General features: G+C 50.2%; 1 protein-coding gene across 1 annotated transcript in view; it reads left to right on the top strand.

The window, feature by feature from the left end:
- Positions 1–11,098: 11,098 nt before the first annotated feature.
- The window catches only part of DIP2A (disco interacting protein 2 homolog A), an 87,721-nt gene continuing 83,120 nt past the window's right edge, over positions 11,099–15,699 (top strand). Inside the window, 2 exon segments of the mRNA XM_034654093.1 lie at positions 11,099–11,389; positions 11,391–11,454. Coding sequence (XP_034509984.1) covers positions 11,363–11,389; positions 11,391–11,454 — 91 coding nt within the window. The 5' untranslated portion in view covers positions 11,099–11,362.

Genomic DNA, 15,699 nt, shown 5'->3' with positions numbered 1-15,699 from the left:
CCGCCACCTCCCTGTTCTGTATGGAGTTGCAAGGCCCTATCTACTTGGCATCCATCCCCTCTTCCATCGCCTGGGCCTTGGTTCCTGGCCCTCAGCCAGCACCTTGGCTGGTTGGGTGACCTCAGCTTCCCTTCCAGAAAGATTTGAGACCTTAACAGTCTTGGTCTTAGAAGACTTCCCTTGTTTTCTCCTCTTAGAGTTGAGCTTGAAAGTACTGAGTACCAAGAGGTGCCTAGTGAATGTGCTAGGTTGCAGGTCGATTTCCCTGTCGTCCTGCATGGTAGTCATCCAGTTGTCTCATGGTGGTTGGAGTCCGTCACACTAGCCAGTACAGTAACTCTGTCCCTGCTGATTCAGGGGACAGTCTCCACTGGTTGTTCAAAGGGGCCATTGTCATCTGGGGGAAGCAGTTCTTCCTTGGGACGGCAGAGCCCAGAGTCCTAGATTGGGAAGCAGAAACTCCTTGGGAGTCCTTTGGCATGACAGTAACAGGGGCCATGCCTGTCTCACCTATAGGCCTCCAGGCTGACACGTCCCAGCTGCAGGAGGAACGGCTCCGTGAGTGTCTTGGCAGGCAGGCCTTTCCACCATCTGCTGGGTGAGCTGCTCCAGGTGATGGAAGCTACTAGTAACATCAGGGAGTGCCACGCGTGCTGTGAGAAGCAGTGATGGAGAATAAGAATTTGGGCGGTCCACAAATGAGCTTTGGCAGGAAAAGCAAATCCGTGTCCAACGTAGAAGTGGACAGAGGCACGGGGACAACTGAGCAGGAGAAATTTCATGCAGTTCACTTTTGTACACCTGACCCGCTCGAGTCTTGTGTCCTGTCCGTTTTTAGTACGTCTCCAGCACAGCTGAGTGTCCCGTGGGTCCGTTCAGTTCTGACACTATCTGGAGTTGGCACAACTGAGTCCCACAGACTGCCCCACCTTAGACACTAGCCGTAAGCGGGGTCCCCGGGCCACCCACACTTCTGCCTGGCCAACTACAAAAATGGGTGTTTCCACAACCTCTCCCCTCAGGTTTGGGGATTGGCTAGAACGACTAGAATGCAGGGAAGGGCTGCATGTTACTGTTGCTGGTTTGGTATGAAGGACGCAGCTCAGAAGCAGCCGAGTGGAAGTGACGCACAGGACAGGGTTTGGGGCAGGGCACAGAGCTGCCGTGCCCTCTGCGAGCATGCCACCTGCCTCTCACAGCAGGGGTTCACCGCCCCGGAAGGCCCCCAGACCTTGCTCAGGGTTGTATCCGGGCTTCATGGTGTAGTGATTATTTGCCACATGATCGAAGTCGATCTCCAGCCCCCCTCCCGAAGCAGCCTAGGGACCCCACTGTGAGTCCACTCAGTGAAAAACTCCGGTACGCTCTAGGGGGGGCTCCTTACAATGAGAGGACTCTCCTATCGGGAAATTCCAAGGGTTTTAGGAGCCAGGAACCAACGGCGAAGACCAGATACATGTTTTTTCATTACATCTCAGATGCATAGCCCTTCAGGTGATGGGTCCCACTGCACCCGGCTTTCCTCGCGGCGTGGTAGGCAGGCAGCGCCCAGTGCGCGACGCGCCATGCGGGTTGTGTGTTGCTTGGGCGGGCGGGCGGGCGTTTGGGCTCTGCCAGGATCCAGGCATAAGTCTGGTGTTTCTCTAATGGAAACGCTCTGCTTCGAGACCCTGGTGGTCCGCCCTGATGGGCCTCTAACGTGGAGGGTTGTCCGGCCTCCTGCACTGGGGGTGCTGAGGGCCAGAGCCGCAGGTCTTCGGTCCTGGTCTCCCGGGAAGCTCACGGCCCGTGGCTTCCCCAGTGTGCAGACTGGAGCAGCACATCCAAATGTGGTTGTAACCCAGTCCAGACATGCCGTTCCTAGTTGTAGGCCGTGCAAAGTGTAGCTACTTGCCTCTGATACTGGAAGGGACACCATGCTTCTCTGCACACTGCTCGCCTCCCAAAGCTTTCCATGGGGCCTTCCTCACAGCCACCATATATCCTGCTACTTCCTGTTCACTAGGACCTGTTACTAGGATGTTTTTAATGCGATAGACCAGAGTCCTGTGGTGTCTAAACAATCAAGACCCTAAAATCAGATTGTGACGGGCACTGCCGAACTAATTGTCTAATTGTCTTTTGTGATTGGTATTGGGGGAAAAGTGATGGGGGCCTGAATATAAACCTCTCATCAGGTGCTGTAGCTCCTGGACCCTTGTCAAGAGTGTGACCTCAGTAGAGAACAGGCCTGCTGTGGGAGGAGACGGCCTGAACAAGTCACGAAACAGAGTGACCAGCATCCCACCGAGGACTGGACACAGTGTTGTCTTAGCTCCGGCTGCTGTAACAAAATACCATAAACTGTGTGGTTTACGGACGACAATAGAAATGCATTTCTCACAGTTGTGGAGGCTGGAGGTCCAAGATGAGCGTGCCTGCCTGGTGGGGTTCTGGCGAGGCCTCTCTTCAGGGAACAAACTGCTCACTGTGACTTGTTTCTTCACGTGCAGGAGGGTCGAGAGGGAAGCAAGCCCCCGTGGCTCGTAAAGCTCTGATCCCATTCACAAAGACTTCACCCTCATGACCCTCTGGAACCCATTACCTCCCAAAGCTTCCTCCCACCATCTAATACCATCGCGTTGGAAGACACACAAAACTGGGTCTGGACAGATCCAAACCACCCAAGTGAGCGGAGCTGAGTCTTCTAGCGCCCTGCCTCCCGCAGTGGTCTGTGGTCTGTGGTCTCCTGGGAAGTTCCCTGTGGCCAGTTGACAGAACAGGAAAGAACAGGTTTGTTCTGCAGGTGGCATCAGCCAGGAGTGGACAGTTGCCACTCTGCAACCCGGCTCGGGTGGATTTGGGAAGATTTCCATTTGGCTTCTGCCACTCTGCAGTGCCTGAGTTGCCAAGAGCGGATGCCAGTGCTGAGACGTGATATGGTGGCGTGGCTCCTCCCGTCACAGAGGAGGCGGTGATGTGTCACCCGAGGCTAGACACGTATCGCAGGTGTGAATCTGGCTTCCCTGCCTGCGGTACATCCATCAGCACCAGCCTCCGTGGACTTACAGAACATCCCGCCCCCAGCTGCCGCTCTGCACAGCACCGGCTCCGAGCACCAGGCTGCACTCAGGCACTGACGGTAAAGGGTGAGCTCACGCTCCTACAACTCACTGGTCTTACTGTTGTTGGGGGAGGTCATCGAGAGGGTGTGACTGCCAGCTGACCCGCGAGCTGGAACTGGGCAATCCATCAGACGCCCCTCACTCCCTCCCCTGTCCTTGGAATGTGTGCTCTTGCCTCTTTGTTCCCATTGTGGGTGCTGTTCCAAGGACATAGCCTTGTTGAGTCCATCTGGATCGAATATATGACTGAATCCAGTTAAGGCCTCTATATACACTTTTAACTGGCGGGCGGGCGTGGAGATCTCCCTGTCCTATGGCTGCCCAAGACAGACCTCATAAGGAAGCTCCCTTGCTTATTATACCTGCCACCTACCAGTCTGGAGTGGTTGGCCTCATCCTTTGCCTCTTTCTCTTCTGGGTATCCATATACAGGGGCCAGTTTGTGAACTAACACATGTGTCCCAGCAGCTGGGAACAGTTGCCTTGACCGAAGAGTGGAGTGGCGGCTGAAGGCTGTCCAGCACCAGCTTGGAGACGCATCTTACAAGTCTGAGGGAATGTCTCAAAGTAGTGTGTGCCTTAAGCCGACAGCACCTATATCTTGTGACCTCCCTTACAGCCAGACTGCGGGGATCCATGAATCAAGAGGCAGACCCCTTCATTACGTGTGCAAGTTGAATTCCTTAGGTTTCTTTTTTTTTCTAATGTATTTTTATTTTTATGTTTTATTTAATTAAAAAAATGTTAAGTAATCTCTGTGCTCAACGTGGCGCTTGAACTCACAGCCCCGAGATCAAGAGTTGCATGTGCTATTGACTGAGCCAGCCTACTTTTTATTTTTTGATGGAATAAAATGTTCTTAGCTTATGCTTTTATTTTTAATGCATTCTTTTTTATGAATAATTTATTAATTCTTTATAGTAATTTTTTATTATATTGTTAGTCACCATACAGTACATCCCTAGTTTTTGATGTAAAGTTCCATGATTGATTACTTGCATATCTAATGCAATCTTATTAAAAATTTTTATTTTCCTTTTTTTAATTTTTACTTATTTTTTTACTTTTTTTATTAAGTAGGCTCCATGCCCAATGTGGGGCTTGAACTCATGACCCCAGGATCAAGAGTCACATGATTTACCAACTGAGCCAGCCAGGTGTCTGCCTATTTATTTATTTATTTATTTTAAAGATTTTATTTTTAAGTAATCTTTACACCCCAAACTCACAACCCCAAGATGAAGAGCCACAGACTCCATGACTGAGCCAGCCAGGTGCCCCCCATATTTTTATTTTTCATTGAAGTAAAATTGACATGGAATGTGGTATCAGTTTTAGGTGTATGACGTAGTGATTCAACAATTCTATACATTATCACCATGGTAAGTCGTCACCATCATCATCACACAACAGTCATACAGTACCACCGACTGTATTCCCCATGACTCACTCGTCAGTGGAAGTGTGTGCCCCCCACCCCCTCCCTTCTGATGGTCACCAGTTCTTTGTGTTTATGAGTCGATTTCTCTTTGTCGCTTGTTTTGTTCTTTAGATTCCACATGCAAGTGAACTCGTACGGTATTTGTCTCTTCTCTGTCTGACTTATGTTACTTAGCGTAATATCCTCTAGCTCCATCCACGTTGTAGCAAGTGGCCTGATTTCATTCCTTTTTAATGGCCAAGTAATATTCCACTGTAGACACTTACCACATCTTTGTTATCCATTCATCCATCGATGGACTCTGGGCTGCTTCCGTGTCTTGGCTGCTGTAGATACTGTTGCAGTGAACATAGGAGTGCAGATATTGTTTCAGTTTAGTATTTTAATTCTTTAGTTTCTTAATCACAGTTAAGCAAAAGAGTACCAAGACGGACTCACACAGATCACCGGGGTTCCACATATTCTTCCCCATCGTGTAATGTAAGAGCAGTCATACCTTCTCCACTGCCAAGACAGTGATGACTCCTTTTGCCTGCTGCTTTCTAGATGCACTTTCCAGACCTCCATAGTTTGCAGTGCAGTGGAACAGTTGATATGTTCCCTGGTGAGTGTCCTTTTTGGGGACCAGGACCTCTCAGCCTGCAGTCTGAGCTTGGGAAGGCAAGAAGCACAGAGTTCCACAGTGAACCATTGGAGGCAATGGTAAGTGGGACCACTCCTGTTTCCACCCCTTGGATTTCAGCTCCTGTATTCCTCCTACTGGGAACACAGTGCTATATAAAGGTCTGAATGGCACCCTGTCTTTGCAGAATATTAATTCCAACTTTGGCACTTCGGCTGTGCCTGTGCCTGGCTGTCCCAGTGCTCTGTCAGGCAGCAGATCCCGTGCTCACTGCACATCTGCCGCATAAAGTGCAGTCCTGCACCTCCTTTGCTGTAAGTGAATTCCGTCTCATATGATGCCATATGGGAGCCTGTGCCAGTGGAACAGACACTCGTAAGCCCTTGCTGGCTGATATTTGTGGGCAGGAAGGCCAAACTGATATATAGAATATGAATCTATGCCTGTGAAAATGAACTGCTGGCTCTCCCCAGATGGAAGAGTTCCAACGCAGTAAAGTTGGTTGATCGACCTTCTCAATGTAAGGAGCCCTCCTGCGAGCTCAGCATCGGTCTTTTGCTGGCAGATTGGACATTCCATGGCAGCTAGTGGCTAGATCAGCTTTGGTCAGAGAACTCACACTGCTGGGCCCGGGAATAGCCTCCACTCTTAACACCTTGTCCTTGTGCCCATCATGCCAGTACTAGGTTGCCAGTGAGAACTGCTGTCCAACGTCAGCTGGCTGAGGCATTCTGTCTACTTGCCTGTTTCATATTTCTTTCATGGATGCTCTCTGGGCGTTAACATTTTATACAAAGGCCGCGACACTCGGTGCCTGTTCCAGTAAGTCTACCCTCATGCTTCTATCACAGACCTCTTTGTCCCCAGCTTCTAATTATTTTTGTTCCAGTCCCCAACCAATCACCCAGGTCATCCAACACTGCCCATGAGTCCATATATATTCTCACCTTGCTTGTTACATTAAAAAAAAAAAGATTAATGACTAAGAACTTTGCTTTTTGGGAGGATATACCCTTACCACTGTCCTACATGCTGTCCGTTTTCATTTCGAACTCACGTATCAAACAGCCCCTTTATGACCCAACCTCAAGATGTTTGCTCCTTTGTCAATTGGTCATAAAGGTTCCCCCGTATGTGGTAGGTGTGGAATGATAGAGTGGCTCTGAAAGAACAGCAGTGGATGCCATGTGGGTCTGGGCTACCTGTTCTGCACTCACTTGCAAACTCTGCACATGCTCATGCTGGGCTACCTGTTCTGCACTCACTTGCAAACTCTGCACATGCTCATAAGCTCACTGCTTCCATCTTATGATGGATTATTGCTGGGCCCAGCTGACTTTATGACTTCGTCAGTTTGATAGCCCATCTCGTAATGGGCAATTTTGGCTGCATGGTGACTTGAGTGTCCCAAGGTCAGGTGTTCCATCTCTATCAAAGCACAGTAGCAAACCAGGATATTTTTCCCCCAAAAGATGTATAAATTCTCTGCTCCAAGTGGTATGGCAGAACTTCAAGGTCCTGAATTGTGAACCTCCTACTGGGACCTACCAGAAATTCCACATTGGGTCATTCCCCGCCACCAATAACCACCAATACCATGTGCTAGACCATATGACTCAGGCAGCAGAGCCTGACCTGTAATGGCCTCCATTAGTTACCTGCCCCCCTTATGGGGCACTCTAACAGGATACCACGATAATGATCCAAGTATGTAGACATCAAAGTTCTGGACTCTTCTCAAAGCTGACAGTTCTCCAAATCGCTCAATATTGGAGTCAGAGCTGGATTCCTAGGTGTGGAACTTGCTGCTTCCAGGACAGAAGAGGTCCAACAATATCTTGCTTTCTAGTTATTGCAGGTGCCGGATGCAATTGTTTTCTTCTACTTTCGGAAAGTGCCCTGTGGGACACTGCTGACCCCTGGATCCCTAAAAATATTGTGGATGTAGCAGGTCCCTGAATATTCATAGGGTTTATTATTTCCTCTCTGGAGTATCTGTATCTTACCAAGGTCTCCAGCATCTTCACCTCTTGCTCAACTGGCTGATGAACATGTTGTTATTGATGTAATGGGACAATGCAATTGTCAACATAGCCTTCAGGCAAAACTGTGTATTTGCTCCACGTGTTCCACAGTCTGGGGGCCAACATCAACTGTCAGACATGCGAGTAAATGAGTAACCGAGAGAGATGATCCTTGTTGTTTTAAGCCACTAAGTGTGTAGTAATTTGTTATACAGCACTAGATACACCATCATGCTAGCAGCCATCCCTTTAACAAGTTCACACCCAGTCTTTGTGCAGGTCCGAAATCCCATATCTTAGAAGATTGCTTATAAGCCAATAAACTCTTCTATCCAATTTTATTTTTTTATTTTATGTTTTTAAATTTATTTAAATTCAACTAATTAACATTTAGCACATTATTGGTTTCAGAGGTAGAGCTCAGTGACTCGTAGTCGTATATAACATCCAGGGCTCATCATATCACGTGCCCTCCTTAATGCCCATCATCCACTTACCCCGTCCCCCCACCCGCCTCCTCCATCAGCCCTCAGTTTGTTTCCTAGAGTTAAGAATCTCTTATGGTTTGTCTCCCTCTCTGATTTCTTCTTGTTTTATTTTTCCCTCCCTTCCTCTATGATCTCCTGTTTTGTTTCTTATATTCCACATACGAGTGAGATCATATGATAATTGTCTTTCTCTGATTAGTATACTACTCTCTAGTTCCATACACATCATTGCAAATGGTAAGATTTCATTTTTGATCTGAGTAATATTCCATTGTATATGTGAACCACATCTTTATCCATTCATCTGTCGATGGACAGCTGGGCTCTTCCCACAGTTTGGCTGTTGTGGACATTGCTGTTGTGGACATTGGGGTGCAGGTGCCCCTTCGGATCACTACATTTGTCTTCTACCGATTTCACATCGAAGCTCCCTTCCAATTTCTGCAAGGGTCATGCTGATGAGTTAAAGGTGCTGGGGACAACCGCTCATTAAACACACTCATACTCCAGCCCCACACACATTTTCCAGTTCCTGGAAGTGCATGTTGGCTGGTCTCACAGCTTGTTATGGGTTGAATTGTCTCCCCACGTCCTCTCGGAACAGATGTTAAAGTACTAACTCTAACTGGGAGTATGACCTGATTTGGAAATAGGGCCTTGGGAGAGATTCATTAGGGGGGGTTCTAATTCAATATCCCTGGTGTCCTTTTCAGTAGGGGAAATTTGGACGCAGAAATGGACACACATGTAGGAGAAAAGCCATGTGAATATGAAGGCATAGATCGGTGCACCTACAAGCCAAGGAATACCAGACCTTGCCGGCAAACCGCCAGAAGCTGGGAGAGAGGAATGACAGCCTCTCACAGTCCTCAGAAGGACCCAGATGTGCGGTCATCTTTTTTCTTTTTCAAGTTTATTTTTTTAGTAATCTCTACCCCCAATGTGGGGCTCTAGCTCATTACCCCTAGATGTAGAATGGCATGCTCTTCCAACGGAGCCAGCCAGGTGCCCCGTGCTGTCTTCTTGTTCTGACTTCTGGCCTCCAGGGACAAATTGCTGGTAGGCTTTCCTGTTTGTGGTACTTTGTTAGTGAAGGTCTAGCAAACGAATACACAGTTCCTTTGAGGGAGAGGGGACTATAGTTCCCTTTCCATCTCATGTTTCCGGCTAAATTATGCCAAAAAAATAACTGTAATTGTATGCTTAGTGTCCAGTAGGTGGGGGAAGGAGGGCTAGCTAAATAGCCACGTGGGTAGGCTGGGGAGTCAAAGCCTTTGTGAGGGTACCTAGCCAGATACCAAATACCTCCAACCCATGTCATGGCCCCAGATTTTCCCAACCAGCTTCCCAAACTTAGCATAACAGAACTGCCTTGGTTGGGTGTTTACCATCTTTGACGTATTAATCCCTGGGCCTGGCCCTTGTCTTTATCATCTCAGTGTGGGAGATGGTTTCTTTATATGCAACCAAACAGGCTCCATGGCTTTCAATGGTCTGTTATTAGCCATCAGCTATTCTTTGTTTTTCTTTTTAAAATTTTTATTTATTTTTAAAGATTTTTATTTATTCATTTGACAGAGAGAGCGTGCACAAGCAGGGGGAGCAGCAGAGGCAGAAGGAGAAGCAGGCTCCCTGCAGAGCAGGGACCCCAATGTGGGGCTCCATCCCAGGACCCTGGGATCGTGATCTGAAACGAAGACAGACGCTTAAGAGACTGAGCCACCAGGCACCTCTGTTTTTCTTTTTATTTATTTTATTTTTTTAAGTAGGCTCCATGCTGGCCCCAGTGCGGGCCTTGAACTCATGACCCTGAGACTGTGACCTGAGCTGAGATCAAGAGTCCGGAGCTCAAACGACTAAGCCACCCAGGTGCCCCTGTTGTTTTTCTTTTTCTTTCTTTTCTTTTTTCTTTTTTTTCTCTCTCTCTCTCCCTCCCTCCCTCCCTTTCTCTCTCTCTCTCTTTCTTCCTTTCTTAAGATTTTGTTTATTTGACATAGAGACAGCCAGCGAGAGAGGGAACACAAGCAGGGGGAGTGGGAGAGGAAGAAGCACGCTCCCAGCGGAGGAGCCTGACGTGGGGCTCGATCCCAGAACGCTGGGATCACGCCCTGAGCCGAAGGCAGACGCTTAACGACTGCGCTACCCAGGCGCCCCCCTGTTGTTTTTCTTAAGAGTATCAGGAGTCCTAAGGAGCAGCTGCCCGATTCCATGGTCCTTCTTGATAGCTACTATAAGGTGGAAAAGGCTCCATACATTGTCACCCACTTAGTGTATTCCATTTCACTTCACTGGTTCAGCCTCCAGCTTTAAAGCTGGTGGGAAATGAACAGACCACCACAGAGGCTGTGAGGGATTCGGCCCGTCTCCTCCCTTGCTTTCTCAGACCGCTCCTGGTAGCAAGTGTGGAAGGATGGCTTCTCCGCAAGCAGATGCTGAGATGGAGTTTGGGGTATACGACCTGTGAGAGGAAGCGGAAGGAAGCTGGACTGGGCAGAGGACATAGAAGGGGGGGGGGGCGCTGCAGAGCTCTGGCCAGTCTGGCGTGCTCTGGGGCCGGTACTGCTCATCAGAGGTGTTCCGTGTTGGATCCATTTGGCCAGATCTTTATACTCCATTCAGTCACCAGCTGTGTACTGCTCCAGGGAGCATACGACCTTGGGCACAGCCACTCCAAGCCACCCTTGCACACTTCCCCTTAGTTTTGGGGGGCCGGCTCCTTCAGGTGCACCCTGCAGACACACTTCCCCTTTCCGGATTCCTGGGCCTCCCAGTTCAGCTCCAGCAAGCTCCCAGGCTCCTCATGGGTTGGCGCTCCCCTGTGCCTGTCCTCCCATTTCCTACGATCACCTCATGGTCTGAAATGGCTGCTGGAGCTCATTCCTGGTCAGTATCATACCTTCTGCTGCGGTTGAGAAAGTAAAGGAGTTAACACGTATGAAAGCCTGGAACAAATAAATGTTTGGCTCACAGGGGGACCCATGTAGGTCTCTGCCAATATTCCAGCAGGTATTATTCCAGCAGGTATTCAAAGTGCGCAGAGGGTGTCCAGCAAGGCTACTGGGAATCGGCGGAAAGCGCCAAGAGCCGCTGAACGGAACACTTGAACTAACGGGCTGTGGTCATCCCACCGGCTAGTGCCTGGGCAGGCCCGTGGACCCCAGACCCCAACCCGGGTGGGCGACAGCGCCGAACCCCGCCGGTGCTGCGGCCCAAGCAGAGAGCTGGTCCAGGAGCCCAGCTCACCTGCCCGCCGCCCCCAGTGGGACTCCGCAGGGCACGCCCCGCATCCTCGGGGCCAATGGCAGCGAGCCTTCGGTGTTGCTGGGCGGGCCGGGCGCTCCAAGCCCGGCCCACGACCTGCCGCGCATGCGCACTCTCCTCCCGCCCTTCCCGCCGCACACGCGCAGTCCGTGTGGGGAGCCGGGAGATCGGGGGCGCGCGGGGTGGCGGCGGAGCCCGCGCTCGTGCCCGCGCCCGCGCCGGTGCGCAGCCGCTCCGGCCGCGCCCCTATCCCGCCGCTTCAGCTCCCCGCCGGGCAGATGCGGGTCGCGGGGCTGAGGGGAGCGAGGTAACCTTCGCCCGCCGCCGCCGCCGCCCGGCCCTGCTCCCCCCGGGACCGCGGCCCCAGCCCCTCCCGGGCGTGTTCCGGCCTGGTTGTCCGCGGGGCGCGGCCAGAGCGGGCCATGGCCGACCGCGGGTGTCCGCTGGAGGGCGGTGCCGCTGCCCGCCGAGGTGCGGGAGAGCCTGGCCGAGCTGGAGCTGGAGCTGTCGGAAGGTGAGCGGCCCGGATCCCACCCGGCCCTCGCCCCGGACGCCGGGACCCCGTCCGGCCGTGACCCTGGGACCCCAGACCCCGGCCCTTACCCCTGCCCAGCCCTCATCCGGGACCCCAGACCCCAGCCCGAACCCCTGCCCGGCCCGGACACCGGGACCCCGGATTCCGCCCGGCCCTTCGCCGCAGACCCTGGCCTGGACCCCCGCCTGGCCCTCACCGCAGACCCCGGGACCCTGGACCCCGGCCCTCATCCCGGACCCCAGACCCGGCCCGGACCCCCACCTGGCCCTCACCTGGAGATCTGGAAACCGCCTCCCCCCCCCACCCCCGCGCTGCCAGCCTTTGGGTTTCCGGCGGGGTCACCGAGCTCTGCGGTTTGGGTGGTTTGGCCTCAAGCACGTGAGTCTCGATGGGAATGACCATTTTTGTCCAAGTGGTAAACCGGTGTTTGTCTGAGCTTCAGGCTCCAGGTCTGGGCTTCCTGACGGTGGCTGTACCCAGGACCTGTGAGCCCACCTCCAGCCTGTGTGTCCCGTGCCCACCCCCCCATTACAGGGTTGTAACAGCACCTGCCTGTCTGCGTCCTTCAGGCTAGAAGAACATGTGCATAGCACTGAACTCTTAGAATGAGGTTGTTGCCCCATTTCTGGAATTTTTAAAATTAAAAAAAGTTCAATGAATGGTTATTTGTTAAAAGTAGACTGGAGTTATTGCACTTCAGAGGTGGGTGGCTTGGCATCTAGAATGATCTCTTCCCGAGACTTGGGTCCTGCTGTTCTGTTTGGATTCATTGCAGAGTAAATTCTTGCCCAGTTATCAGGGCAGCCAGTGGCCTTTGAGGAAACACATCTAAATGTTTAATTCTGTTTTTGAAACTTAAATCCATTTTCAGTTTTTAGGAATCCGTTTTCTGAGTCCAGTTATTCTTTTAAGTTTCAGGTTGAGAAGTGGGCTCAGGTTGGGGCTGTGAGTTTTTGGAAGAACTGTCTAAATAAGTATGTGCTTGCTTGGACTTACTCATTTAATCCTCGCCAAGCTCAGAGTGGAAGGCCCGGTTGTTTCCTTTGTTTTACAGATAATCCAGCATCTACTTGCAGCTGCTTTGAATTCAACATTGAAATTTTTTAAAGTTTATGATATATGACACTTTTTTTAAAAATGGAAGTGCAATAAGAAGTGGGAGGATTTGAGAATTCTTTGTGATTAGATGCTCTTGAGAAGTCTGAAAAACTCAAATTAGGAATGGTGGTGACAGGAAGTACTGTCGCGAATTTGTTACAGTCCTTCATCAAGGGAAAATCACGGAGATGCAGACTTTACCCATCTCAGATATGTTTTTGCAGATTGCTCCTAATTTCTGCTCCAATGTATTTCTTATTCCCTCAATTCCTGTTGTTTTGTGGTTGTATGGTTGAGCGCTTTCTGGGAGTTGACAGATGAGATTGGACCCTTTCCTCAAAGAACTTCATAATTTGTACGACGGAACAAGTACTTAAATGAAAAAAACGCTGTCTATTGCCTCCGTGTGTGCTGTCCTCATGTGTGTGGAGGAGGTAGAGATGAGGACAGGGTGTAGGGTTGGATGTGAGTGGGGAGAACTGGACAGCTAGCTTAGGCCGGGAAGGGTGTGAACAGAGCCTTAAGAAGGGACAGAGTGCATTGCACCGGGGAGGCAGGAGCCCTGGCCTGTGTCCCAGCTTCTAGACTCTCCTGACACCTTTCTTTTGGCCCAAGTAGGTCAGTGATTATTCAGGCACAGTCACACTTGGCCCTGCTCCCAGGGTGTTCCCACACCTTGGATGCTGGCTTTTTCAGTTTGCGTAGTGGTTGTGTTGATACAGGGCCTCCCTGTGGACTTGGAGATGCTTTGTGATAGGGACCGCGTCTTAGGCTGACCTTGGGCGTCTTCGCGCAGCGGCTGGCTTCCGGTGCGCGCCCCCGAACTTCCGTTGGACGACAGCAGCTCTGAGCTTGGGTTTGGTCGGTGTCAGAGGAGGTGAGCAGCAGCCGTATGGACATCCCGTAGTTCTTGTAGAGATTCAGTCAGATAGAGTACGCGAACGCGCCTTGAAACTGGTAAGGTGTTTTGTTTATATAATTAAAGGAAGGTATTACTGATGGGGCACAGTCCTGAAGCAACCCAGGTTAGTCTTGTCATCGCTTTTAAATTTTGATCAAGTACAAGTAGGAAGTGGGACTCTTCATCCTGTGCTTCCCCTCCCCCGATTGTGTGTGGAGGGGATCAACTTCTAATTCAGAATAAAGTAATGTCAAAATAGGATGACTTCACAGTGCTCACATGTGTCTGGATGAGAACTTGCATAAAATCTAGCGTTTACACCGCGCTAGGCAGGTTAGGGGGAAGAGGAACTTAACAGACAAAATGCTGCCCACATGGAGACTGGTAGTATAGATACCTGGATAATCTGGAAAATCCTGCACAACTTCCTTTGGCCCGTATACCAGTAGTGACTAGTTGAAAGCACGGCCCTGCCTTTGTTCATAACTCACGTGTGGCCCTGTTCTCCAGCACCCTCACTGGATTGTCACCATTAACCACTGTAACGGGCCAGCCCTTGGCAGAGGGCGGGGGAGGGTTCTGCTCTCAGAATACACTCATTTTTTCCTACACGGCAGGTTTGTTGGCTTTATGTTATGGATTCCCAAGAGGGAAATAAGGCACAACTCTGGTCTTGACCCCTAACTTTCCCGGCTCTTGCATCCTTCCTAGGATCTCCTTCAAATTAAGATGAGGATGAAAGGTGGAGCTATGCAGAACCCCACTCTTCTTAGACACCCCCCAACCCCGTGCCATGAGCCCCCACAGAATTCACACATACGGCTCCTCAAAGCGTATGAGAGTGTTCGTGGATGAAAATGAGGTTATTACACGTGTAACTTTGACTTTAAATAGAATTAATTCACAAGCACTGGTGCTTTAGGTAACTACCATAGTGGCAGCTTGCCTCCTCAACCCCTCACCGCCCGTTTGGTGCTGTGCAGTGTCTCGGGGCTGGTGGTGCTGAGCTGCTTTAGAGACCTGGGTGGTGGGGTCACGTCAGTCTTTGTGGGATGGCCTGCAGTGGTTTAGAAAGGAAATTCCTACGCAGCCAACTGCCTTTGTTCCACTCCTGTTTCTTTATTCCTCTTCTGGTTAATAGGTCTATTTCAAAGCTTTACCTTTAGTCTCTTTCGTGTTTTATTGCATTTTGTTAATGCAGAGGCCTCAGCCTGGATGCAGGCAAACAAAAAGGGGAAAAGCTCTGTAGGCGTGGAGGAAGGGACTTCTTCACAAACCTTTTCTCCTTGTTAAATGTCTTTAATGTCTGTAATTAGTGATATAATTCTCAGTTTTCAGAATAGTACCCGAACATTGCCTTTACGTCACTAAACATTTGTGCTTCCTAAATATTTTGTAGTATATTAAAATTCTCATGTCCGCAAATTCTTTTCAGCCATCAAAGCCCAGCCCAAATGCTTCTTATTTTGAGCCTTTCCTGATCATCTCTGATGTGGCTATTTTCTTGGAAGTCTTATCACACTTGCCCCCACCTTTGGGATTCTTGCCACTTTTGGTTTTTTGTATCCGTTTTTTGTATACATTCGTGCGTTCAGTAATTGTTAAGTGCCCACTGGGTACTAGCTAATGTTTTAGCTGTCAAAGGTCAGGGTTAGCTCTGTTTCTCCATTGATCAGCTTTGCACACTGTTTTATTAAAAAGTAATGCAGATACAGGGACAGAGAAGTGAAACAGTTAAAAGGAAATGTGGGGTAGAGTGAGTGAGTGTGAGTGTGTGTGAGTGTGTGTGGTGCCACCCNGGGCCCCCCCCCCCCCCCGGCCAGGTGTTCTCTGGTGTCCATTTCCTGGGTTTCCTTCCAGAAGTAATCTGCCATGATTCCTCTGGGGGTCCCTGAGACCTTTTCTGGGCGCCTGTGAAGGAAGACTATTTTCATAGTGACACTAAAATGTCATTTCTGTTTTCTGTGTTTGTTCTGATGGTGGAGAAGCAATGCTGGTACCTTAATCAAGGCCAGGGCCCTGATGGTACTGACTGTCATTGTGTTCCTCACCAACTCCCTGCCCAGCAGCAAAAAAAGGTACCACTTTCACTTAAATGTATCCTTCCTTGATGACAATAAAAATTAGTTTTCTTGGGGCGCCTGGGTGGCACAGCGGTTAAGCATCTGCCTTCGGCTCAGGGCGTGATCCCGGCGTTATGGGATCGAGCCCCACATCAGGCTCCT

This window comes from Ailuropoda melanoleuca, chromosome 1 (genome assembly GCF_002007445.2).
Source record: "Ailuropoda melanoleuca isolate Jingjing chromosome 1, ASM200744v2, whole genome shotgun sequence".
In the NCBI taxonomy this organism is placed as follows: domain Eukaryota; kingdom Metazoa; phylum Chordata; class Mammalia; order Carnivora; family Ursidae; genus Ailuropoda; species Ailuropoda melanoleuca.
The sequence above is the reverse complement of the archived record's forward strand: the minus strand, read 5'-3'. Positions and strand labels throughout refer to the sequence as shown.